We start from the raw sequence: 24743 nt of genomic DNA, 5'->3' as shown, positions 1-24743 counted from the left end.
GGGCTGAGGGAACACAGGGCTGAGGGAACATCGGGCTGTGGGAACACAGGGCTGAGGGAACATAGGGCTGAGGGAACATCGGGCTGAGGGAACATAGGGCTGAGAGAACATAGGGCTGAGGGAACACAGGGCTGAGGGAACATAGGGCTGAGGGAACATAGGGCTGAGGGAACACAGGGCTGAGGGAACATAGGGCTGAGGGAACATAGGGCTGAGGGAACATAGGGCTGAGGGAACACAGGGCTGAGGGAACATAGGGCTGAGGGAACATCGGGCTGTGGGAACACAGGGCTGAGGGAACACAGGGCTGAGGGAACATAGGGCTGAGAGAACATAGGGCTGAGGGAACACAGGGCTGAGGGAACATAGGGCTGTGGGAACATAGGGCTGAGAGAGCATAGGGCTGAGGGAACATAGGGCTGAGGGAACATAGGGCTGAGAGAGCATAGGGCTGAGGGAACACAGGGCTGAGGGAACATAGGGCTGAGAGAACATAGGGCTGAGGGAACACAGGGCTGAGGGAACATAGGGCTGAGGGAACATCGGGCTGTGGGAACACAGGGCTGAGGGAACACAGGGCTGAGGGAACATAGGGCTGAGAGAACATAGGGCTGAGGGAACACAGGGCTGAGGGAACATAGGGCTGTGGGAACATAGGGCTGAGAGAGCATAGGGCTGAGGGAACATAGGGCTGAGAGAGCATAGGGCTGAGAGAGCATAGGGCTGAGGGAACATAGGGCTGAGAGAGTATAGGGCTGAGGGAACATAGGGCTGAGAGAGCATAGGGCTGAGAGAGCATAGGGCTGAGGGAACATAGGGCTGAGAGAGTATAGGGCGGAGAGAGCATAGGGCTGAGGGAACATAGGGCTGAGAGAGTATAGGGCTGAGGGAACACAGGGCTGTGGGAACATAGGGCTGAGAGAGCATAGGGCTGAGGGAACATAGGGCTGAGAGAGCATAGGGCTGAGAGAGCATAGGGCTGAGAGAGCATAGGGCTGAGGGACCATAAGGCTGAGAGAGCATAGGGCTGAGAGAGCATAGGGCTGAGGGAACATAGGGCTGAGAGAGTATAGGGCTGAGGGAACATAGGGCTGAGAGAGCATAGGGCTGAGGGAACATAGGGCTGAGAGAGTATAGGGCTGAGGGAACATAGGGCTGAGAGAGTATAGGGCTGAGAGGGCATAGGGCTGAGAGGGCATAGGGCTGAGGGAACATAGGGCTGAGGGAACACAGGGCTGAGGGAACATAGGGCTGAGAGAGCATAGGGCTGAGGGAACATAGGGCTGAGAGGGCATAGGGCTGAGGGAACATAGGGCTGAGGGAACATAGGGCTGAGGGAACATAGGGCTGAGAGGGCATAGGGCTGAGGGAACATAGGGCTGAGGGAACATAGGGCTGAGAGAGCATAGGGCTGAGGGAACACAGGGCTGAGGGAACATAGGGCTGAGAGAGCATAAGGCTGAGAGGGCATAGGGCTGAGGGAACACAGGGCTTGGGTAATAATAGGGCTGAGGGAATATAGGGCATCTGACTTTTCAACATTAAAAACAGTGTTCCAATCACCACATCAGCCAATATGCAAGTAGATTTTCTCAAAACTGCACTACACAACTTTGCATGGTGGGGGCTCCAGATGACAAATACTCGAAAAACTTGAACTTGAATGCCCAGAAATCATGTAACGGGACGTCGGTAAGCTGCACACAGCAACCTCATGTTTACCCACCAAATGATGCCAAAGGCTTCTCTGCTGCACAGAGCGCTGTTTGTCGCCGCTGTGTCGGAGACAGTTTGTATTTCACTCTTACGTGTGGATCGGTCTCTTCCCGTGGTGCAGAGGAGTGTCCGTACCCAAATTTAATTTGGGCAAAAAGGGCAAACTACGGGAACTCAATTAGAGGCGGCGGGGTGCTCTTCTCTATGACAGCGCCGCTTTGTGCTTCCAGACCCGATAAGACGGGTGTATTTAGAACATCTCGCCGAGTGCTCGCTTAATCCTTCACCACATTTTCCCCAAAAGCACCTGGAAGAGGGTGTTGGCACGCACGCCCAGAAAACCTTAGTCATGCCTCTCTAACTAGCCAAGTGCTCTAAGATTTCACTTTTGATTGAACTCCTATCTCAAGTCACAGAGCTAATAGAATTGAGAGCCCGGGTACTCTAAAGTACGAGCGAAGACAAACCCACGCAAACAATGAGTGCTCTATACACGCCGAACAATGGGCCCGTCCTGGCCGTGTTTTGGACGGTGCTCTCTCATTCCCGAGACGTCAGCTGTTGTGATATACGATCGCTCGGAGTGTGTCTGGTGTTGGTCTGACTGCACCGCACAGTAGATAGTGGATGATTCACAGGCAAATGAGTCAACAGTCCTCTCTCTGCAGACATCTGCTGCCGATTACAGTATCTCTCTCTCTCTCTCTCTCTCTCTCTCTCATGTCGCTTTCGGACTCCTCTGAAAACGGCAGGCTTGTAAACACCGGATCGTGTGAGACATCAAGCTTTTGTGAAGCCGTAAAACTAAATTGAAGGTCAAGGTCAGGAGTCGGGCAGGTCCTGCAGTTTCATCAAAAAAAAACCCCGGATAAGCCCGCTGCCACAGTTTATTGGGTTTTAGTGCCGTCCTTTTTATTGGTTCTCCTCGTGAGTCACTTGGAGCTTTCCACATATCTGCATTTCCACAGTGCTGAGTGGTCGGGCTTATGGGCCTTTGAATCATTGACCATTTATGGCGTGCTCACACACAAACAGCAGGGCCCGACAGAACCCGACCCCCCCAAGCCAAGCCCGAAACTTCTCAACCTGCGTAGCAGCAGCAGCAGCAGCGCAGTTCCCCTGGCAACGCTTTAGCCGAGTGTGGAGCCCCGCGGGCCGAGAACATCGGATCCTATTAAGGCCCGCCTCGGCAGCGTGTCCCAGGGGAACAACAACAACAACACACCTCTAATCAGAGATCGTTGATTTTCCCGACCCCGAAAGCTCGTCTGCAGAAGAGCGTCTACGTCTGTAAAACTTACACCAAAAGACAAATTTTCTACAGAACGAAGCGTCCCCTCTATAGCAAACATCACGAGGCTTTACTTAACAAAGACAAACCTGACACCATAACTGCTTGACGGCTGCAGCAATAATTGGCTGACTGGATAACTGGAACACTATAAAAAAAAAGAGCTTGTTTGAGTTCATCAAACTTGAGGTTTCTTTAAGTTTCTTTACAAACGGTTCTTCTGTGAACAACGCAATTTGTCAGCCATTATAAAAGGAGCTTGACTTGTCTAATTATACATGACCTATTGTTATTGCAACAACCAACTGATGTGTCATTTCTATTCAGCTCGCATGCCCGCCCCCCGACTCATAAAATGTGCTACACCTGTGCTACACCTATTGCCTGAAATGACTCATCATCATCCTTTCCTTCTCAGACTTTAATGGAGGGCTTTTTGATGGCTCATTCCGGCTCAAACGAGGGACTTGGTGCGATGTGAGATCATGATTACCACGTGTTTCCCGGGGTGTTGTTCTACAGCCAAGTGACTAGATACAGTAGCGCAGGGATACTCAACTTGCTTTGACTGGGGGCCACTTTCGTGAAATGATAGAAGGCCAGGGGCCAGTTAATAAATAAACAATATACATTTTTATGTAGCGGATTGTAGGTTTTTGGGGTGTCAGCCGGAGTTTAGTCTGACAATGTTGTGCACACCGGATAGTTAGTTAGGTTAAGTACATACATAAGTGCCTGGGTAGCAAGCAGATGGCGGTATTTGAGAATTTAGCAGCTAAATCATAGATTATTGAAAGATATTCCATATTCCAGACTGAAATGCTATAACAGAAGTGGAGTATTGGCCAGAATGACATGAACATTTGGACACTTATTCAGCGGGTATGTTGCATGTTGCGTTCGGGTGCACTGTAATTTTTTTTTTTTTTTTTTGGTGCAATTCCATCGCGGGCCACACAGGGGGCGCCCGCGGGCCGCATGTGGCCTGCGGGCCGCAAGTTGAGTATCACTGCGGTAGCGGATCCTTCAAGCCAGATGTGTGTGTGTGGGGGGGGGGGGGGGGGGGGGGGGGGGCGACCAAGCTCTGACCTTGCAGTCTAGTAAGAGAGGAGATGTCACAGCAGCCTATTGTCGAGTGTGTGTGCTCGTCTGTGTGTGTGTGATGAATACATGCAGCAACAAGGTTGTTACCACATATATGCGTTTCAAAACCGCACACCCACACGCACCAGTCACTTTTCAAATCCACACAACCCTACCGCTATGACCGCGTTCAAATCAAAGCAGTGCACCCAAGCGAGCTCCGGGCATGTTGAGTTTTCTTGCGTCAGTCCATCGCTGCGTTGTATAAAAATAAGCTAACTGACAAGATGTCTCCCGCTGCTTTCGCCGTCTCGCTTGTCACTGCTCTGTGTCGGCGTCACTCTCAGTCTCCATCACCTTCACAAGTTGTTGTTTTGTCCCCCCCCCCCTCCCCGCCATCTTCAACAGCGGAGAATGTGAAGAGCGAGAGACTGCAGGCCTGCTAGGTGTCAAACGGCCATAAATGGATGGCTCCGTCTCGAGTGTCTGTTAATCGCCACAGTTCAGCGGGTCAAGTTTCACATTTAGGGTCAAGGCTCGGGGGTTAAGCCCGGGTTCTTTGCATAGGTCAGGGGGGGTCAACTGTGAGGTTGAACACACTCCCGACGTCACGACAGCAGGCTGCAAAGAAGAGAGGTGGTGCTCCGCCTCCCACGTGTGCTTTCCACCAACAATTACTGCTCTGTAAGGGTCTGTAAATGTTCCAACTGGTTAACCTTTAAAGGCATTTAAAATTAAATGGCCGAGGAAAGGCGAGCAAGTGCCCACTGCCCGTGTTGTTTTTCCTATTCTCCTAGAGACTCTTTCCCTCCTCTCTCTGTAATAGGTTTCCCTTATTTAACCCGGGACAAAACACTCCCCCGGCCATGTCTCTCACCCCTTCGTGACACACGTACGCGGTCTTCTCTTCTCCTCGGCCATTTTGAACCTCGAAGGTGTCATTTAGCCGACACGTGTGAAAGAGGGATCCATTCGCAGATTGTCAAGCACGTATCACTCGGGCTCCTCGGCTGTCAGGTCAGGGGGTCGTCAAACGTGTCTCACACCGGCGCACTCTTCTTCTTCTCGTCCGCGCCCCCTCCTTTATCGGATGAGTCTGGTGAACGGACTTAGCAACATTCCAAGGCGCTCGTTAACGCTGACTCGTTAACCGCTGACTCGTTAACGCTGGCTAATTGGCCGTGTCCGCATCAACCGGTCCCCCAAATTCCCTTTGTTGCCGCTTGCCCAAGTGGACGCCTAACACTGTTTGGTTTTGAGGTTGGGTGGGCAGGCAAGGGTTAAAGTGGGCAGAAAAAACAACATGACATACTTAGTCATTCACTGTCAACTAGTGTCCTCTAGAGAGAGAGTGGCGTCAGCGGAGGACCAAAATGCGAGACTCATTAGCCAATGAACAGCCAGGAATGGGTCTCGCGCTACTTTTGCATGCTAAAATAAAGCTGATAATGTACAATTTGATTCAAGAAAAAAAATTAACTTTCAAAGTACAACACAAACTGCTGCAACTCGGCCGTGCTGCTTAATCCAGGACCTTACTTCCTGGAACTCTTGGGAGTAAAAAACTGGTCCATAGACCAATTATACGCCTACGTCACAATGACAACAAAGCAAGCTGCGTGCGCAACGTGTAGGCAGAAAACCCTCAGCCCAGCATTCACAGACAGTAAAAAAGCCCCGCTGTCAGGACTGCTCTATGCCCATCTGCAACACACAGTTATATTTTAGTTTTAAAATGCAGTTCTCGGCTTACTACCACAGCTTATCGCCTAGTGATAAGCAATGTTATGCATCGAAATTAACGTTGTTTAATGGGATATGTCTTACAGACCCATACGCACTGGCGCTGTCAATTGGCCAAGCCTAGTCATACATATCGTGCATTCCTTTATAACTGGGGATAGCGTAGATAATTATTCTGTAACTTGCAAAGATATATTGTTATGTTGATAATGCACACAACTCAATAATGACATTATGTAACGTTACTTGGTCGTTAACTAACCGAGCGATGTGGCTGAGCAGCCTACAGTTTCAGGCAGCTTACCTGATTATGAAGAGCACTGCAAAGTCGGGCATTTTTAACGATTTCCTCTTTCGGCTTGCAACCAAAGACACCTACGGTTAGCATTAAAAGCAAGGACTAAAGTTTTACCGAATCCCGTCAACTCATACTGCTTTTATGCTAACCGTATGTGTCTTTGGTTGCAAGCCGAAAGAGGAAATCGTTAAAAATGCCCGACTTTGCAGTGCTCGCTCATTTCATATCAGGTAAACTGTACTAGTAGGCTGCTAGTAACAGCCACATCGCTCGGTTAGTTAACAACCAAGTAACGTTAAATAATGTCATTATTGAGTTGAACTGATTGGAACGAGGACATCATTAAAAATGCCCAACTTTGTAGTGCTCTTCATAATCAGGTAAGCTGCCTGTAGCTGTAGGCTGCTCAGCCACATCGCTCGGTTAGTTAACGACCAAGTAACGTTACATAATGTCATTATTGAGTTGTGTGCATTATCAACATAACAATATATCTTTGCAAGTTACAGAATAATTATCTACGCTATCCCCAGTTATAAAGGAATGCACGATATGTATGACTAGGCTTGGCCAATTGACAGCGCCAGTGCGTATGGGTCTGTAAGACATATCCCATTAAACAACGTTAATTTCGATGCATAACATTGCTTATCACTAGGCGACAAGCTGTGGTAGTAAGCCGAGAACTGCATTTTAAAACTAAAATATAACTGTGTGTTGCAGATGGGCATAGAGCAGTCCTGACAGCGGGGCTTTTTTACTGTCTGTGAATGCTGGGCTGAGGGTTTTCTGCCTACACGTTGCGCGCGCAGCTCAATGTTGACAAGCTGTATAAGGGGTCTATTGGAGTGATGGACTCTTCTATCTACACGGCTCTGCTGTCAACATAAAGGAAATCTGAGCATGCTCATAAGATGTTCCCTCCCCTCCATAGATACAGCTGCTTCTTTGGGCTCGTCAGTGACAACAGATAAAAGTCTCATATTATCTCATATTATTTAGTTGTCATCATTTTGTTGTCAAATGTACTGTGGCTCAGGATAAGAATAATGTTCTTCATTACAGTATGTTTTGCAAAATACTGCACATGTAAATTGGTTAAAAGGGTATATTTATTGAATGAATTTAAGAGCCCGACAATACTGGAACCTGATTGGCCGACAATGCCAGCTCCTCGAAGTCAAATGCCGCAACGCCGCCGTAGTGGATGGATTTGTACTGTAATAATTGCTTAGTGAGGGGAGCCAAATCAAACCCAGTAGTATCCAATCAAAACTGCCTGTAAGAAAGGATGAGTTTTTGAAAACCACTCAAACAACATCCAATTTTTAACAATTAAACTCTACATTACGGTAAACATCGTCGATTATATGTGTATATAAAGATTGGACTGATCCATAATCCAGCAAGGGGCAAAAAATAATAAACCACAAATGTTTCCACTCAGTGATACTCAACTTGCGGCCCGTGGGCCACATGTGGCCCGCGATGGAATTGCAAAAAAGAAAAAAGATTACAGTGCACCTGAACGCAACATGCAAGATACCCGCTGAATAAGTGTCCAAATGTTTATGTCATTCTGGCCAATACTCCACTTCTGTTATAGCATTTCAGTCTGGAATATGGAATATCTTTCAATAATCTATGATGTCTGCTTGCTACCCAGGCACTTACGTATGTACTTAACCTAACTAACTTAACCTAACTAACTATCCGGTGTGCACAACATTGTCAGACTAAACTCCCGCTGACACCCCAAAAACCTACAATCTGCTACAGAAAAATTTATATTGTTTGTTTATTAACTCATTGAGTGCCAAGGACGTCGATCGACGTCAAAGTAAATAGTGACGTAGAGTGCCAAGGACGTCGATCGACGTCAAATGCGTTTTTTGACGGTGGGACGTGGATCAAAGCCTCAGGCATCTCCTGTACAAATATGGGAGCTATTGAAGGTGTATAACCTATTTTACGGACTCATTAGGTGGCGACAGTGCTCTCCAGATTAGAGAAAGGTCCGGAAAACAGCTGGAAAAAGCCGTGATCAAAGAGAAACCGATGCATGCTGCAGCCAGAGCCATATAGATTGCTCTGTCTGCAGCTGAGGTTGGCTGCGAACAGAAGTCAATCCGCTCCCACAACTGAGCCCTCCCTCTGCCTCTGTCTGTCTGTCTGCATAGTTTATCCACACGATTAGCTGCCAGAAAGGCAGCACCCGATGCCGAAGGGCCAAACCTTTCCCTGCAGTCCGGTTTGGCATTTCCGTGTCGCGCAAAAACGGAGCGGTCCGAAAATAGAGTGGGTGCGTGTTGGCTGTGTGTTAGTGTGGGGAGGAGTTTGCAGCTGAGGGGGGGAGAGGGGGGTGGGGCACGCAGGGCATCACACAACTACACCACGTCACTACATCAGAAAATATTATCTTCAGAGTCAGTGAATGTGCTTGAAATGCTTCATTTCACAAAAGGCGGAATATCTCAGCTAATAATTTGAAACGCCTGTATTTGCTCAAAACGACCTATCTTCTCCGGCTCATAACTAAAGAACGGAAAATGGTATCAATAAACTTTTTTTTGCTGATGATACAATAGAGCCAGCTCGTTCTTTGTGCGTGTTCGGTGTTTACATAGTAATATCACACAATATTCTGTGGGCCTCGAGAAAACGCTCTGAAAACCCTGGCACTGGGAGCGTCCGTTCTCCAAAAGTGGCTGGCACTCAATGAGTTAACTGGCCCCTGGCCTTCTATCATTTCACGAAAGTGGCCCCCGGGAGAAGCAAGTTGAGTATCGCTGCACTAAAGGTTTAAACAAACTAATTTCACCACCAAACAACGTGAATCAAGTGAACTTTTGCCCCGTACCTCCCCAGCTGATCTTGTGGCGTTTGACATTGGATGGCTAACTATAACTGGCCGGCTAACAGGCGGGTGGCACACAGCTGAACAGGCAGACAGGGCTTCTGTTCTGCCTGTTAGGAGCATTCTGCCTGGATCGCTCCTGTCTTCACTCTCTAGGCCTCTCTTCCCATGACCATAAACGGTCCTTCTGTTCAGACATTTCAGGGTCACGCCTTCAACTTATGGCCCGAGAAGGGATAAGGACTTTCGTTTACCGGGACTAAAATGGGAGAGGGAGAGAGAGAGAGAGAGAGAGAGAGAGAGAGAGAGAGAGAGACCAGGGCGGACAGGAAAGGAAAAGTTGGGAGGAAACAGAGAGAGAGCGCGATAAAGAGAGAGAAAGGAAGAGCGAAAGGCAGAGGGAGAGACCAAAGGAAGGAGGGAGAGAAACAGAGAGGAAGAGAGATAAAGATGGGGACAGAGAGGGGAGGAGGAGGATCATGGGGGGGTGGATGGGTGCACGAGAATGAAGGAGTCATTATAAAGTCTGACTGAAACGAGTGAGCTGAATTAGGCTGGGCGACATGTTGGACAAAAATCAAACATCACAACATTTTCGACCAGATACCTCGATATCGAAATGGCGACGATATTGTGGCGATGACGATTGGTGCTTTCAAACAAAATATTGACACAGTGAGGTTTCTGATGAATAATCATCATCAGTAATGTGGATATAATGACAAGTGGGTAAAGGCAAACAATAGAACAGCTAGAACAGTCTGGTACGTTCCGAAAATGACATCACTTTACATCACATTGCAGTAATGCAGCCTTTAAAACCATGAAAAGACAAGACTCATGCCAGATCCAAAATCTAAGCTGTCTAGTCTCATATCACAATATCAAAATCATATCGATATATTGCCCAGCCCTAAGCTGAATATAAAAGAAACCAGAAGCAGAGTGAAGAGAGACACACAAAAGATATTCTGTACTGTATGGATAATTATAGCTTGTGAGTAAGCAATATTAAGTGGAGGTGACAGAAGAGGCGTATAAATACGGCATCACAAAGCCAGACAAGATGGCTGACGATGTCTAAGCCAAGCTTTGCACAGCAGCATCATCATCAAGACTCAAAGAAGGGCCTTTCATGGCAAAGCAGCGCCATAGCAGAGGCTCATCTGCCTCGCGGGTGGTCAACTTCAATACATGTATTAATATATATTTGGTTGGGACAATTACTTTGCGGTTTCTCTCTTTTTCTCTCTTCTTCTTCCGACATCAATTGGGCAGGTTCCTGCGCCAGCCGCTCCTGACGCTAAGCCTTGTTGTTGTCTTTTCAAATACCTCTTGTCGCACAGCTGACAAATGGCTAAGATAAGATGACAATTCCCCAGGCGCTTTTATAAATAAACTCCAACCTATCAGTCGGCGAGATGGAACGTTCCCCCCGCCCCCCACTGTGTGGGTGTGTACATTGCCTTTCTGAAACCTACACGACTCTTTGTATGTATTCACATTTGCCCCAACATGGCCGCATCACCCCCCCCCCCCCCCACACACACACATCTTACACTCCCCTCTGATAACGTTTCATGTCACAGAGAGTTAGTATATCCGCGTGCCCTTTTCATAGATACGTGCACACACACACACACACACACACACACACACACACACGTCCGAGCCCCCCGTGCTAGATAGCAGCAGCGTGGCCTCCCTCCCGCTTCGCCGTAGCCTCTCCAGCGGGCGTAGCTCCCCGCCTAGACCGCCTCGCCGAAAAGGTCACGCCTGGCCACATGACCCGCTATTTGAAGAGGACCTGGTAGATACCCAGAACCAGGCCAGGCACAATCCAATTACACCCCGGGGAGATACGGCGCATTTGCTGAACTCTTGCCTGAGTGATATATTCTGTTTCTCTCCGGGCATTCGTAAAGATCCACTTACGTGTTCCTGGTCTAAAATCAACAGATGTCTCGCAAGGCTCAAAACCCCCTGTTGTCTTAGTCTATTAGACTATTAAAAGTCTATTAGGGGGAAGACATTTAGGGGTTTTATTGGGAAAGAGCCAATTAACTTTCCTCCGTGTAGAATAGTTTCAATCAGAATCAACTATACACTGTGTATTCAGCAGTAAACATGCATTGGCTAGAGGGAAATTGACAGCACGAGGGTCAAAGGTCAAGATGAGTGGGGTGTCCTGGTGGGCTATGACGCATTCCATAAAGTCGAATTGGGGTCTCAACCTGTGTCACATGCCCCCCCCCCCCCCCCCCTCCTCTCTCTCTCTCTCTCTCTCCTGTCTTTCTCTTCTGTGTACAATAAAGCAGAAAGGACATAAAAAATAAAGCTTAAATCAATAAATTAAAGGTTGAGACATATAAGCTGATGGGGGCGTGCTCCTCCTCCATCATAACGGCTCATTTAATCTCATATTCAGCCTTCAAATCAGATTTTTCCTAAACAAAGAGAAAATATTATTATGCCAATGAGATGAGATAACTCCACGTCTTGTTTCAGGAAGTTTCTAGAAATGAGCGTCAATCTCTTGAAACAAGTCAGAGTTAAGGCCGATCACAGCACTACGATCAGGGAATCACATTTGAAATTCTTGAAGTTGATTTGCAGTGGAAACAAGTGAAAAGATCTCAACTCGGCTGATTCTTTCACTTATTTTCAACAACAAAAGAATCTGATTTTAGGACTCGATAGAGACACTGCGGAGCGCGCCATCATTCAGAAACCACGCCCAAAACGGGGGGAAACAAAAACTCCCCACCAATCCTGGCATTCTCCTATGTCGCGTGTTGCACACAAAGATCATATACGGAAGATGAACGCTCCAACTTACTTCCTTGACAGCTAGATCCACATTTTTCTTCTCGCCTTCTCGGAGTACAAAAAAACTTGAATTGGCGATTTTTTTTACATTTGTTGTCTGCGCAGCCTACCACACAACAGCTTTTAGCTATGTTTAATTCCAGGAAAATTACGTGGTTGTGTGGAAGTGAACGGAGAGCTTTCCCCCGTGATGGGCGTGGCCTATTTCATGGCTATAATAGACTAAATGGCTTAAGTTAAGACGGAGTGTTTTTGCAGTGCACGTGCACTCTGTCACAATATGTCGCCGTGATAACGTCCAGGATAACGCCGCCATGATGCAAACACGTCTGGCATTTATCCCCTCGCGCTTTATGAACCTGCCCTCTCTCTACAATTAAGAGTGAGCAAAGCTTCGTTTGACACCATTCTTCTGCTCGTCCAATCGTCTTTCTCTTCTGAGGGAGGGAGGGAGGGAGGGGGTGGGGCCTGCTTAGAAGACAAACCCAGGTGTTTTGTCCATACAAGGTCCGGAAACCACCGCTGGTTGACCCTTATCTTTGACATTCACCATGTAAGAGGATGGCATGTCACCTAAAACTGCATCAGTGGGCCGCGCTGAGTGCCGTCGCCTGTGAAAGCATCCAGAACACCTGATAATCAAGCTTATCAGAACCGACTCGCCAGATTAGATGTAGCCAGGGAGCCCGCGGCCGCCACCCAAACCCGCATACCTCGTCTGCAGCTAAGACCATGTTTGGGAGAGGATCTAAACAACATGGCGGCGCTTTGGCGTGCACGGATGCTGGCGGTGTGTACGAGCGGAGCAGTGGAGCAGGCATCAGAGGCCAAGCCAAGTTGCTAGGGGGGCTTTGCTAGTGCGAATCAGTGATCCATTGAGAGAGTCCCCATACTACACTGGACTACTGCTATTGTGAGAGTCATGCCAGAAAGGTTGTTAAACTTTGGCTCGCCTACGGTTCTGGTTTACGGTTACTTTAGTGCCGGTGACTGTAAAGCTGGTTCACATTTTATAGTGACTGTTTTTGTCTGCTTGGGGGGAAAGTAGCTCTGTGAAATGTTTGCGTGCATGAGATGGAGTTTGGAAATAAAGTTATTTCTGTCTTCTGACGTCTCGCCTCCATTTGAAAATATTGCTATGTTTCTCTAATGTTTAATAAGTAAGATCTTCACACGGCAATTAAAATAAAATGCAACAGGAGAACATGTGAAATTGTGATGGGCAAGCTGTCTCATTTGTGATACCATGAGAATAAAATAGAGCTAATATCACAATTCATCTTTCTGCCCCATGACATGTATTGTCAGATTTCTGTATTGCGATACATTGAATTTAGATATATCATGGCGTCCATATCTTTATCCACTACAGATAGAGTGAAATCTGATGGTCATTGTTGAATAACCTGGAAAAACTGCAAGTCATCCTGGACAGACTTGAGGAACCAATACTCATAATTTAGGCACTATTTTGAGTCTGAAGTGTGTGTTTGTGCGTGAGTGCATGTGTTTATGTGTGTCACCGTGCATGTGTGTCGATGTGAGGTACAATTGACCAAAAAATGTGCGCCTCCCCCAAATATTAAAACGTTAAACAAAAGACAAAGTGCTGCTGTCTAACTTGTTCATATAACCAAGTATAAATATAAGCCTCTTCCAAACGTTTCCACCACCATTCGATTCCTCTGTCCATTACTGCAGCCTCTCTAGCCTCCATCTCTCTCCCTTCTCTGCTGGTGTTGTTTGCACAAAGCCAGAGTCAACTCTCTTCAGTGCTCGTCTCCGTTTACATTGCACTATTTCACAGTGATGTCAGTGAGGAACTGGTTTACACCCTTTATAGCTACGCTGCCTCAAACGCTGTAATCCTGTACCGCTGGACGTTAAGTGTATGAGCTGCTGATTGCATGTTAATCTAATGATTGTTTATCATCATGATGGAGATTACTAGTAGGAAGCATTCTGCTGGGGGGCGAGGAGGATGTTGACGGTTATGTGCTGTTAGAGGGATAGGCTTTGTATACAGTAGTGATTCTCTCAAACTTTTTCATATCAAGGACCCCCTAATCTACTCCACATTAGAGCCATGGACCCCCGTGTGGGAAATAAGTGTTCATACTTTTTTTTACCTGTTCACACTTTTACACGTCATCCCTTGGATTTTGTTGTCTTGTATTATCCATAAATAAAATCAATCAATCATTTGATGAGCTTTTGTCTCTTAAACCCAAATATGACGAGAATATTTTTAGCCCAGATTTGCATGACTATCTGTATCGCAGAGTGAAACTGCGATCAAAATACTTATTCATCTACATTATCTAATTGTGTTAGCTTTTTGTCAATTAAATAATGGTACGTTTAAGGATTATATCATCAGTTTGCCGGGGACCCCCTGGAACCACCTCAAGGACCCCAGGTGGTCCCCGGACCCCACGTTGAGAACCACTGTATGGCAACTGCCGCAGGAGTCAGACTCACGACATATTTCCAGTTGTGTGTTTTTACTCCTTTCTTTTGACATCCTCTGTGTAATATGCTACAGCAAGCCGGCCGCATCCATAGTAACCTAAACAGTGAGTGAACCAAATATGGAATTACATCAGGATGGAATGTTTGGCTATTCGCTTACAAAGTGACTAATGCTACACTGGGCCTTAATCAAATTGCTCCAAGAGAAATAACGGCTATAATCTGATATACCTTTCTTACATCACTTGGCTGCAGAGCAGCGGAGCTCTGAAATAACAAGTCTGTCATTTGAATAGACATATTTTCCCGAGCCAAAGTAAACCACCCCATGCAAAGAACACCACTACAAACTTATTTACCGAGAGAGAGAGAGAGAGAGAGAGAGAGAGGGGGAGAGAGAGCGAGAGAAGGAGAGAGAGAGAGAGAGAGAGAAGGAGAGAGGGAGAGATATTAGGAAATTGGATCCAGATTGTGCAACCATCCCAATATTTAGAGAGGAAGATTGTGTGTATGTGTGTGTGTGTGTGTGTGTGTGTGTGTGTGTGTGTGTGTGTGTGTGTGTGTGTGTGTGTGGGGAGGGGGGGGGGGGGGTAAGAGGAAGGGAGGGGGGGGGGGGGGTAAGAGGAAGGGAGGGGGGGGACTGGGCCATTATCCAGCTATGTTAGTGAGAAATTGCATTTTCAACCTCAGCTAAACGGATTACATTTTCGGACAAACAATATCATTCTGGGATGTTAAAGTGTAATTAAGTCATATTGGTGGATTGGCTGCCCTTGCCTGACTGCAATCCAGTACAGTGGATGTCTGGGTTACAAAGACTTATTGCATACATGTTGCAGCAGCAGTTGTTTGAACTTCAATTGCACCCTCGGCTTCACTGGAAACTAATGTGCCCTGGCTGAACAAGGCTTATTTTCTACAGCTTTTCACTGTTGTGTGCAGTCTGGCTTTATGGTAGGCTACAGTGAACTAGAGGAGAGGGGGGGTTGAATTTGACTTTTATGTGGCTGTTGTGCCAGAAAGTGTGTGATGTGGTAGTGTAGTGTGATGATGAGGTCTACGGAAAAGGACAACAGGTGCAAACTAGTGCGCATCAATTCAAACAAGTCTCCATTGCATATCCCCCACATTACGAAGAACGATCTAATCCTAACCAGGCAGATATTGTAGGTCTTTATCACAGCAAAACCCGCAACTTTCACAATAAGGTAAAATACCTAAAATAGGCTATAATAGCCTATAAAGTAGCCTAAAGCCATATGAGATGAAACATGTCAGAATAAACTATTAACGTCACCACATCATTAGGAGTCAGATAAAGAAATAGCCTACTATAAAGTGCAATATATAGGGTTGCTATAGACTCTCATAGCCTGCTATTTCCCGTTAGCGATCATATAGCCTACCTAGCACACTACACTATACAGTACAATACAAAGCATTACAATAGCGGCGAGACCAGGTGGTTGAGCGGTGATATCATACCTCCTCTTCGTGGTTGGTGAATTCATTCTGTTCGTTTTCCTTCTCGGGTTTGTTGTTATTATTCATTCTGAGTTCTCTTGGAGCGTCTTCTGCTTCTTTTGTTGTTGTATTGTTGATTGACTCTGCTTTGCGCTGTTGTTCTCCCAGGCAACACACCCCCGATAGACAGTCCGCGTCCGGCTGGCTGGCCGCTGTCCTACTGACCCGAGCTCCGCACTACTTTGGCGACATCAATCTGCTAAGTAAAGATGATTTAAAGCAAAGAAAAGTCAGATGCGATTGGTATTTCTTTCTGAGACTGGATCAGATATTCCTCGTTGTTGGACTTGAGCATTCCCTGGAAAGCTTCTCCGCTTGCAGGCTCTTCTCGTTGTGTAGTGTTTGCCCCAAATGAAACAGTAAATGTTCAATTGACTGCTCCGCTCCGCTGCGCAGGCAAACTTCTCTCCCATCTCCTGGTGAGGGAGGGAGGGAGGGAGGGGGGTCCGTTTAGGGTGGGGTAAAGGGTGGGGTGCACAGTCTGCCTGCCTTCCTCTCTGGGCTCTGTCAACTTTTATCAAGTGCTGTTAAGAGCACCAATGGAAAATCTGTCTCATATCACCGGCCACCTTTTCGACCGACTCCATGTTATCTCTTCTGAATTGGGAATTTCTGGCGCACAATCAGTGCAAGATTCCTACAATTGCTATAATATGCCTATGGTGACTTACAGCGCGTCTATGGTAGGCTAGTCAATAGTGAGTTTATAGTAAATAAATAAATAAATATAGCCTACACACACGGTATAATAAGATAATATAATAAGAATATATATATAATAGGGGCCTAGGGCAATAATCTCTGTTTGTTTGTTTGTTTGTTTGCTTCAATTTTTGTCCCACTGATGATGTCATAGGAGGCATTGTGACATCACTGATGATGTCATCGGGCGAGGCCGTGCAGCCTAGGAATCAAGCGATGCTTAGTATAATATACTGTAATATAATATAATAATAATATAATATAATATAATTACAGTTTTATGCTATGGTAATACTGAGTGTGTAGAAGTGACATTGTTGTAGACAAGTGATATATACTATAATACGGATAGCTTATAATATTAATTAACGGTTATTGTGCTTATTAAGCATTACATAATGCTAATTAAGCATTATGTCATGACATAATGCTGATTAAGCATTATGTAATGCTTAATAAGCAGTAAATGCTTATTAGCTAACAGTTAGTGAATGCTTAATAAGCATTATATAATAACGTAATAACCATTAAATAAACATTTAATGGTTATTAAACATTCACTTAATTCTTTACAAGCATTAAAAGATAAGTTAACCCCCCCGCCCCCCCAAAATCAGTCATTATCTATATCACAGGTCGGGTGAAGTGTTTTAGTCCACAAAACATTCGTGGATTTTCTGAGGGAAACAGAGTGACAGCATTCTCCGACTTCAACAATCGAAGTGAATGGTGAAACTTTGTGTAATGTAAGGGAGAAAAGGGCTCCATACTGCTCGTCTGGCATAATCCAAGTCTCCAGAAGCCCCGGGATGTCAACATAACTTGAAAAGACATCATGCTAAACTAACTTTCAACCTTATTTGCCTCATTGACAACAATGTGTAGCAGCCAGCATGTGATGGGTTCTCCCAGGCCGCCACACATAGGATAGGACACATGGACCACCAAGGTAGCCTGGGTAAACCCAGCCTCCTCTATGTGCTAACATTCACGAAGAAACTTACGCTACAGGCATAGTCTGTGACATCACATTGAAGGCTGGGTTTACCCAGGCTACCACCAAGGGCCCTGAAAGGCTTCACATAATGCAATTTAACTGTGCATTTGTCCTTTCATAAGAATTATGCACACAGTACTGATAAGCTCAACTCAGACTCAACTTCAATAGTTACACATTGATCTATTTTGAGTATTGTTTGCCTAATCTATCTGATGGTGTGTGCTGCTGACTGGGATACATGCTTTGCCTGAGGATAATCCAGACATGGCTTTGTTTTGGAATATAAGAAGAGTCTGAGGGGTCAGCCATTGTTTTTCTTTAATCATATACTGTATATCTTAAGCAGTTGACTGCTTAACCTTTAACCAAGTCAAATTATACGTACCGTCGGTTTCTTCTGTCATAAATCTGGCATCACAAGATGTCTTGTTAACTGGGAAGTCATGCACACTCATGAGTTTCTCCACCCCCCCCCCCCCTCCTGTCTCTGTTACTTTCAATACCTTGCACTCAGCACAATTCATCATGTGTAAAAGATGCACAGACGAATGGACACGGGGCAATAATCAACTTGACGGTTTCATAAATGTCACGTGGCTCTGCACAGCTTATCATCTCAAAGGCCTATGAGTACATTTGTGGTTTGGGGCAAATAGTTCTCCGGGGACATCACGGCTAAATCCCATTGTATTTGTCCATATTTACAATGGTTGTGGCAGGTTGTGGATCTACAGAGGTATATTAGAGGACAAGGCCTGTCACTCAGTCTAGATTGGAACACGATAACAAGTCACACAAATCCACTGTTATGTGGGCCTTCAGCCAAGAAAGAGCTGATTTATGACCTTTGAGTGTGGAAACAGCCAGACCCTCTGGCTATGGAAGCAATGTCTCAATTAACGACACAGTGCTGAGGAGTGGGTTCAGAGATTAGCAAACGCTAAAAACTTGACTTGCACACCTATTATTGTCTATAGGCCAGGGTTCAAAACCGCCTTTTAGAAGAAACTATCAGGTGACAACACTTCCCCATTTCTAAACATTTATTTTGAGCAACTGCTTCACGTTGTTGTCTTTTCTTTTTTGCGATGAAACGTTCAAGGACATGACAGGAGCTTGATGTTCGGAGACTTTGACTATATCTGCTGCGTGATATGTATCACCCAGGACAGAAACCCCTGTATTTTGTGACAGGCAGTGCAGGAAACAGAGTGCGGCGTTTTCGCTGAACTTGCGCCTCAAAAGCAACAAAAGGCGGGAAAGAGTCACTGTGTATCGGTCTGAGTTGGAGAATTCGTCTCTTTCCCCTCTCCACTCGTGTCTATATCAATGACGCTGCGTCTGAAGCAATGAAGAAGGGACATGGCAGATTCTTTTTTATGCTGATGAGAAACAGCTCAGGATGGGAAAAGAGGGAGAGAGAGAGAGAGAGAGAGAGAGAGAGAGAATGAGAGGGAGTCTCTTCCAAGCAGATAAAAATGGAAATGTTCTTCCCCCTTTGCTGCTCCTCACCCCCCTTTATCAAAGCTTCTTGCCGGGCCCTGGGGAGCGGAGAAGGGGGAGGAGAGGTAAGGAGGAGGAGAGGGGGAGAGAGATGTCCCAGCTGTGTTTGACAGCGCTCTGGGCTGAGCTGTGTGGTCTGATGCTCTGAGTAGGGAGGTGCCACTGCCCGCCCCCCAACCCCACCTCCCCTTCCCCCCATACACACACACACACACACACACACACACACACACACACACACACACACACACACACACACACACACACACACACACACACACACACACACACACACACACACACACACACACACACACACACACACACACACGTCTGGTCACGGTGTCCTGGGGGAACACGGTCCAGCCTTAACAAAATACACACTCACATGCTTTTTATGTTCTCTGAGAGAGAGATTGGCAGTCAAAGAAAATGCAGTCTTAAACCATTTGAAGACGTATGTATGCTGGTGTGTGAGTCCACGGAGAGAGAGTCCAAATCCAAATTTACCCTCAGGTCAAATAAAACAAAGGTGAAGTGTGTTAGTCCATATACTGTAACACTGTGGTGTAGTGGTAAATACAGGTGGGTAAACTATCCAAGGTGAGTAGTTTACCCACCTTGTTTCCCCTCATCGATTGATACAGTTGATCTGAAAATGGCTGAGTGAACTCCCTGCCTCATTTCAAAGAGGTGGCTAAACTGCGTCTACTTGTGTTTACCCTCCGTTGCCAGCAGAACTGAAGTCGTGGACCTGTTCTTTATCACACTGTGAATAGAACGACTCAGTCAGCTGTAGTTAAGATTTGCACTAAATTATCGTGTAAATATATGTTTTAAAAAGTCTGAAGAACTGCTCCCAACTGACTTCAGTTGTTTTGGAGAAGGCTGCTATGGAGTTGTGCCGGTCAACCTCCCTGTGTGTTATATGGACAAACTTCACCTGCGTTTCCACTGGCATGAGGGAGAGTAGATGATGACAGAATTTTCATTTTTGAAAATTATTATTTTTATTATTTTTACAATTAACAAGTATTTAATCTGTGTTGTCAGAACATCTACAGAGAGAGAGAGAGGCAGGGTCGATGAAAATGTTGAAACCCAGTAAAACCACTTAAATGGACCGGTGTCGTCTTCCTGACCACTGACTCACGGCTAAAAGACCAGCTTGAAATGAGCACGGAAACAGGAATCTGTCACGACACAATGCCAATGTATTGACTGACGGGGTTGCCCCTAGGGAGGACCCCCTGTGGTGCCGAGCAGTGCAGCCGCTCAATAGCCTTTCCTCTTCCTCCCACTCCTTTCTTGGCATTCCTGCTGCGACTCAGTAGTAGCAAAGCACGGCGTTCATCGCGGTATTCCATGGTTACTACCTTCCTCCAAAACAACCACCCAAACCACACAATGTTGTTGAAGTCATGTGTAAGAAGAAGCCAGCGTGCCTTTGGAGCGGACACTGAGTGCACTTCACTCCTCTGAGTGATGTGGAGTAAGTGGGTCTCACTGGGCGGAAAGCCAGACCATTCCATTCCTTTGACTTACTGATACACAGAGTTCCTCCCTTATGGTGAGCGCCCTTTGATCTCCCCCTAAGATCACTAACGAGCAATTTGTGGTCATATTGACCCGCTCTAATTGGCCACGTGAGGCCTCGTTGTTTTCAGCGTGTCATTGTGCCTTTTCTTAGTCAGTGGCAAACAATGGCGGTTTGGCTTCTTCGCTGCCAAGGCTCTGTTCAGGATCGGGTTTTACAGAATGTAGGGAAAAAGTGGATGGATAAATCCAGAAGGAGGCGCTAATGCAACATAAAGGATGCCAACTGCCATAAAACACCACAGAAGAAGAAGAAGAAGAAGGCTCAGTTCATTCAAGCACCACAGAAGAAGAAGAAGAAGAAGAAGAAGAAGAAGAAGAAGAAGAAGAAGAAGAAGAAGAAGAAGAAGAAGAAGAAGAAGAAGAAGAAGAAGAAGAAGGCTCAGTTCATTCAAGCTCTAACACCTGTGTTTTTTTTGCCAATCATCTACTAGGTGGCCCCTCTCATTTACATTAGTCATGATTCCTGGGTTGTCTGCACACAGTCATAGTTGTGGAGAGATCAGAGATGGGACTTGGACTTGTTACTTGAACTCGAGTCGAGTCACACTTAAAGGATAATTACGTTTTTTTTTACAACCTGGACCTCATTTTCAGCTTGGTTTATACAGAGAATGATGCAGTAGAGAGCTAGATAGAACGTGCACCACAACGGCCTGGAACAGAGGCCGTAGGCCGTAGGGGCATGTGATAACCTTGCATCCATCTATGTCCTGTAAATCGCTAATTTTCAGACATGTCTGTTCTGTGTGACCAGCACTACATAAACCAAGCTGAAAATAAGGTCCAGGTTGTAAAAAAACAGAATTATCCTTTAAGTCGCGCTCTGCCCGCATACAGTTGCTGTATGCAGATTGAGGACACATTGCATTTACACTTGTGTTCAATGTGGTCACAATGCGTCCCTGACCACCTCCGGAGGTGTTTTGGCCGATCAGATCGCAATCGATGTGTCTTTGGGCGTTTACACCTGTACTTTCAAGTGATCAAGCACTATTCGATTGCAATCTGATCACAGAAAATGCATGTTAGTGCCAGGCGTAAATGGCCTCACAGTGACTTGAAACTTGACTTGAAACTCGTCCTCAAAAGAGTTGATTTTTTTTTTTGCATTAACATTAAGGACATTTTTTACTAATAAAAACATCAACTAATCAATGCTGATACTGCATGCTAATAAATGAGTGAGGATAAATGGTAAATGGCCTGCATTTATATAGCGCTTTTATCCAAAGCGCTTTACAATCAGTAGGTAGTCTACATTCACCCATTCATACACCGATGGCGGCAGGCTGCCACGCAGGGTGCCTACACACCATCGGGAGCAAGGAGGGTTAAGTGTCTTGCCCAAGGACACAACGACAGCAGCTGGGAGGGAGCGGGGATCGAACCGCCAACCCTTTTTGGCCGACCCGCTCTACCTCCTGAGCTAAAGCCGCCCTCATACATAATACAGTACATGCTTTAAATTAGAATGCTCATTCATAAGAGACTTGACTTGTCCCTAAAGACTTGAGACTTGACTTGGACTTGCAAAAAAAAGACTTGTGAGCAGTATCTGTTGGAGATACAGAGCTTGTACTTTCAGAATGCTGCTATTCATTCAGAAAATGTGCACAGATTTGAAATAATCCATCACAGTAGGCTAAACAACAAGACTTAATTTAGTTTGTGTTTTATTACCTTGTGACCAAGTTGAGTGTTTTCATATTGCACACATTACGTTATGCTCTGCTAACTGTCAATCACCTGACACTGACACCCACAGCAAGAAGTGGACGTCTCTGCCGGGAAGAATTATCCCCCAAAAATGTGTCGCCTTACAAACGATATTGTCACATCTGTGTCTTTTTATGTGAGACGTCTGTGTTAGCGGAGTTAATTTTAAGCAATGTTCAACAATGCATGACACCAGTATTCTCCTTCAAATTGATGTGGCAGGTGAGATGTGTGTGTGTGGAGGGGGTGGGGGGGGGGGGAGAGGCAGGTGAGGTGTGTGGAGGGGAATGCTGAAATTTAGATGAGGAAAATTCAGTGTTGCTCTCACTCTTCAACCTGTTTCTGCTGTTGGGCCAGAGAGAGAGAGAAGAGAGAGAGAAAGGAGAGAGAGAGAAAGAAGAGAGAGAGAGCGAGAGAAGAGAGAAAGGAGAGAGAGAAGAGAGAGAGCGAGAAAGAAGAGAGAGAGACAAGAGGAGAGAGAAGAAGAGAGAGAGAGAGCGCAGCTCTTGTGATTAAGCAGACTGCATTGCTGAGTAGTGAGGTAGAACGTGAGTTTATCCTCAAGGGCACGGCCGGGGTCAGCGAGTGGCGGTGCGTGTTCAATCTGACAGGCCCGCCCTCATTAACCTGCCTCATCCCTTCTCCTCCTCACCCGTGATATCAAAACACCTGCAACTGTGTCAAGCTAGGTACAGTATGTCTGCATGCAAAGAGGAGAATCAGACACAACGTCAGGGTTGTTTTGGTGCACTGTATAAGCTGCCATGGGTCAGTAGGCAGATAAGGGCTTGAGTAGAGAACAGAGACTTTGCTATGTGTGTGTGTGTGTCATAGGCTTGACTTCCCAACTGTTGACACAGGTCTGTATAATGGACTATAATGTGCACTTGGAATGCTTTTGAGTGGTCCTGAAAATGTCTTAAAACAGGTAAGTAAAGTTATACCTCCCCTTTTGTTAGATAAGTGGAACAATAAAAGGTTTTTAAAGTAAAACGTTGATGTCTTTGTCTTTCGCTGCCTTTCATCTTCAGCCGAGTTGTCTGTGTGCAACAAAATAGTTCATTGGCTCATCGCTTCCTCCCGGGTGCAGAACTGTGTATATTTACCTTTCCTTAAAAGGCAAGAGTCCTAAATTCTTTCTGCACAAATGGATGGTATGGCATCATGCAATTATGGTGTACACCAGCGGTTCTCAACTTGGGGTCCAGGGACCACCAGGGGGGCCTTGAGGGGGTTCCAGGTGGTCCCCAGCAAACTGATCAATTGCCATTATTTCCTTTACAAGACGTCAAATGGAGAATGTAGAAGAAAGATGATTTTGATCATTGTTACACGTTATCTCTCTACCTACAATACAGACATTCACGGAATTCTCAACAATATATCTAACAATTAAAATATTCTCAGAGTTGGGTCAAATGGGGGTCTCTGTTGCACCAATATGGACTACATTAGGGGTCCTTGATATGAACAAAGTTCAGAATCACTGGTGTACACTGTCAATTCACTTGAATCACTCTTCATGTGTCTGTAAAGCAATAACCAGCGTTATATGTTGTTACAATCAAGTTAGAGGTTTTCAAAGTGGGAGGAGGGCCTCCCCAAGCAGTTTCAGGGGAGGATCGGTGAATGAAAGTGTAAAAATATATCACATTAGTTATCAAAAGGAGATCACATAGAATACCCTAAATGTGTGTGGTTTGGTTATAAAGAGATAGTTCAGAGATACAGTAGCTTTGGGGAATTTTACAGTTTTTCCCACTTTCCGCGAGTCACAAACAAGTAAATGCCGTCAGATAAACCTTTTTTTTATGTATTTAGTCCAAAGGCATCCAGGAATTTAGAAAAATTAGTAAGAAAAAGTAAATGGGGAGTGGGGGGCTTTGTCCACAAGCATTGTTTGAGGGGAGGCCCACAGTCTCATACTTTGAAAACCCCTGGGTAGACAAATGTGAATGTATTAGCTACAGTATCAGTATAAAAGGATACCCATGTATAACAATGCATGATTGCAGAACATCGTCGATTGCCACAGAGAAACATAACCAAGATGATGCAACTCTCTGTAAAAAATTAATAAAAATAAACAAGAAGAAAAAAAAGGGGGGGCATGAACGAGGACATGCCACACACAGTGGTTTTTGGTGGCTGTTGCGACACAATTAATTATTTCTGTGGAAATGCAATAGATGCCACTGTGCCCTATAGGTCACATTGCACTTTTCAAAGGTGCTGGTGAAGGTCAGCCGTCAGAAAGCCTCCCTCAGACCAACGGGTGGCCTGTTTTGAACAAGACTAACTGGACTTGAACTGCATGTGACGTGCCACCGGGTGTATAGGAGCACAACAGTGCAGCCAGTAACAGTTTGTTAAGCTTCGGCTTGATAACTCGCTGCTGTCATTTCCACTC

The 24743-nt window shown here is 45.8% G+C and overlaps 1 protein-coding gene across 2 annotated transcripts in view; it reads right to left on the bottom strand.

Moving 5' to 3' along the window:
* The window catches only part of rbpms (RNA binding protein, mRNA processing factor), a 48999-nt gene extending 32823 nt beyond the window's left edge, over positions 1-16176 (bottom strand). For both annotated transcript variants that reach the window (XM_083639890.1, XM_083639891.1), the window contains exon 1: positions 15775-16176. In XM_083639890.1, the coding sequence (XP_083496016.1) occupies positions 15775-15840 (66 nt within the window). In that variant the 5' untranslated portion in view covers positions 15841-16176. The remainder of the gene's footprint in view (positions 1-15774) is intronic.
* Between the last annotated feature and the right edge of the window lie 8567 nt (positions 16177-24743).

This window comes from Poromitra crassiceps (assembly GCF_964638095.1).
Source record: "Poromitra crassiceps genome assembly, chromosome: 7".
Classification (NCBI taxonomy): Eukaryota; Metazoa; Chordata; class Actinopteri; order Beryciformes; family Melamphaidae; genus Poromitra; species Poromitra crassiceps.
The sequence above is the reverse complement of the archived record's forward strand: the minus strand, read 5'-3'. Positions and strand labels throughout refer to the sequence as shown.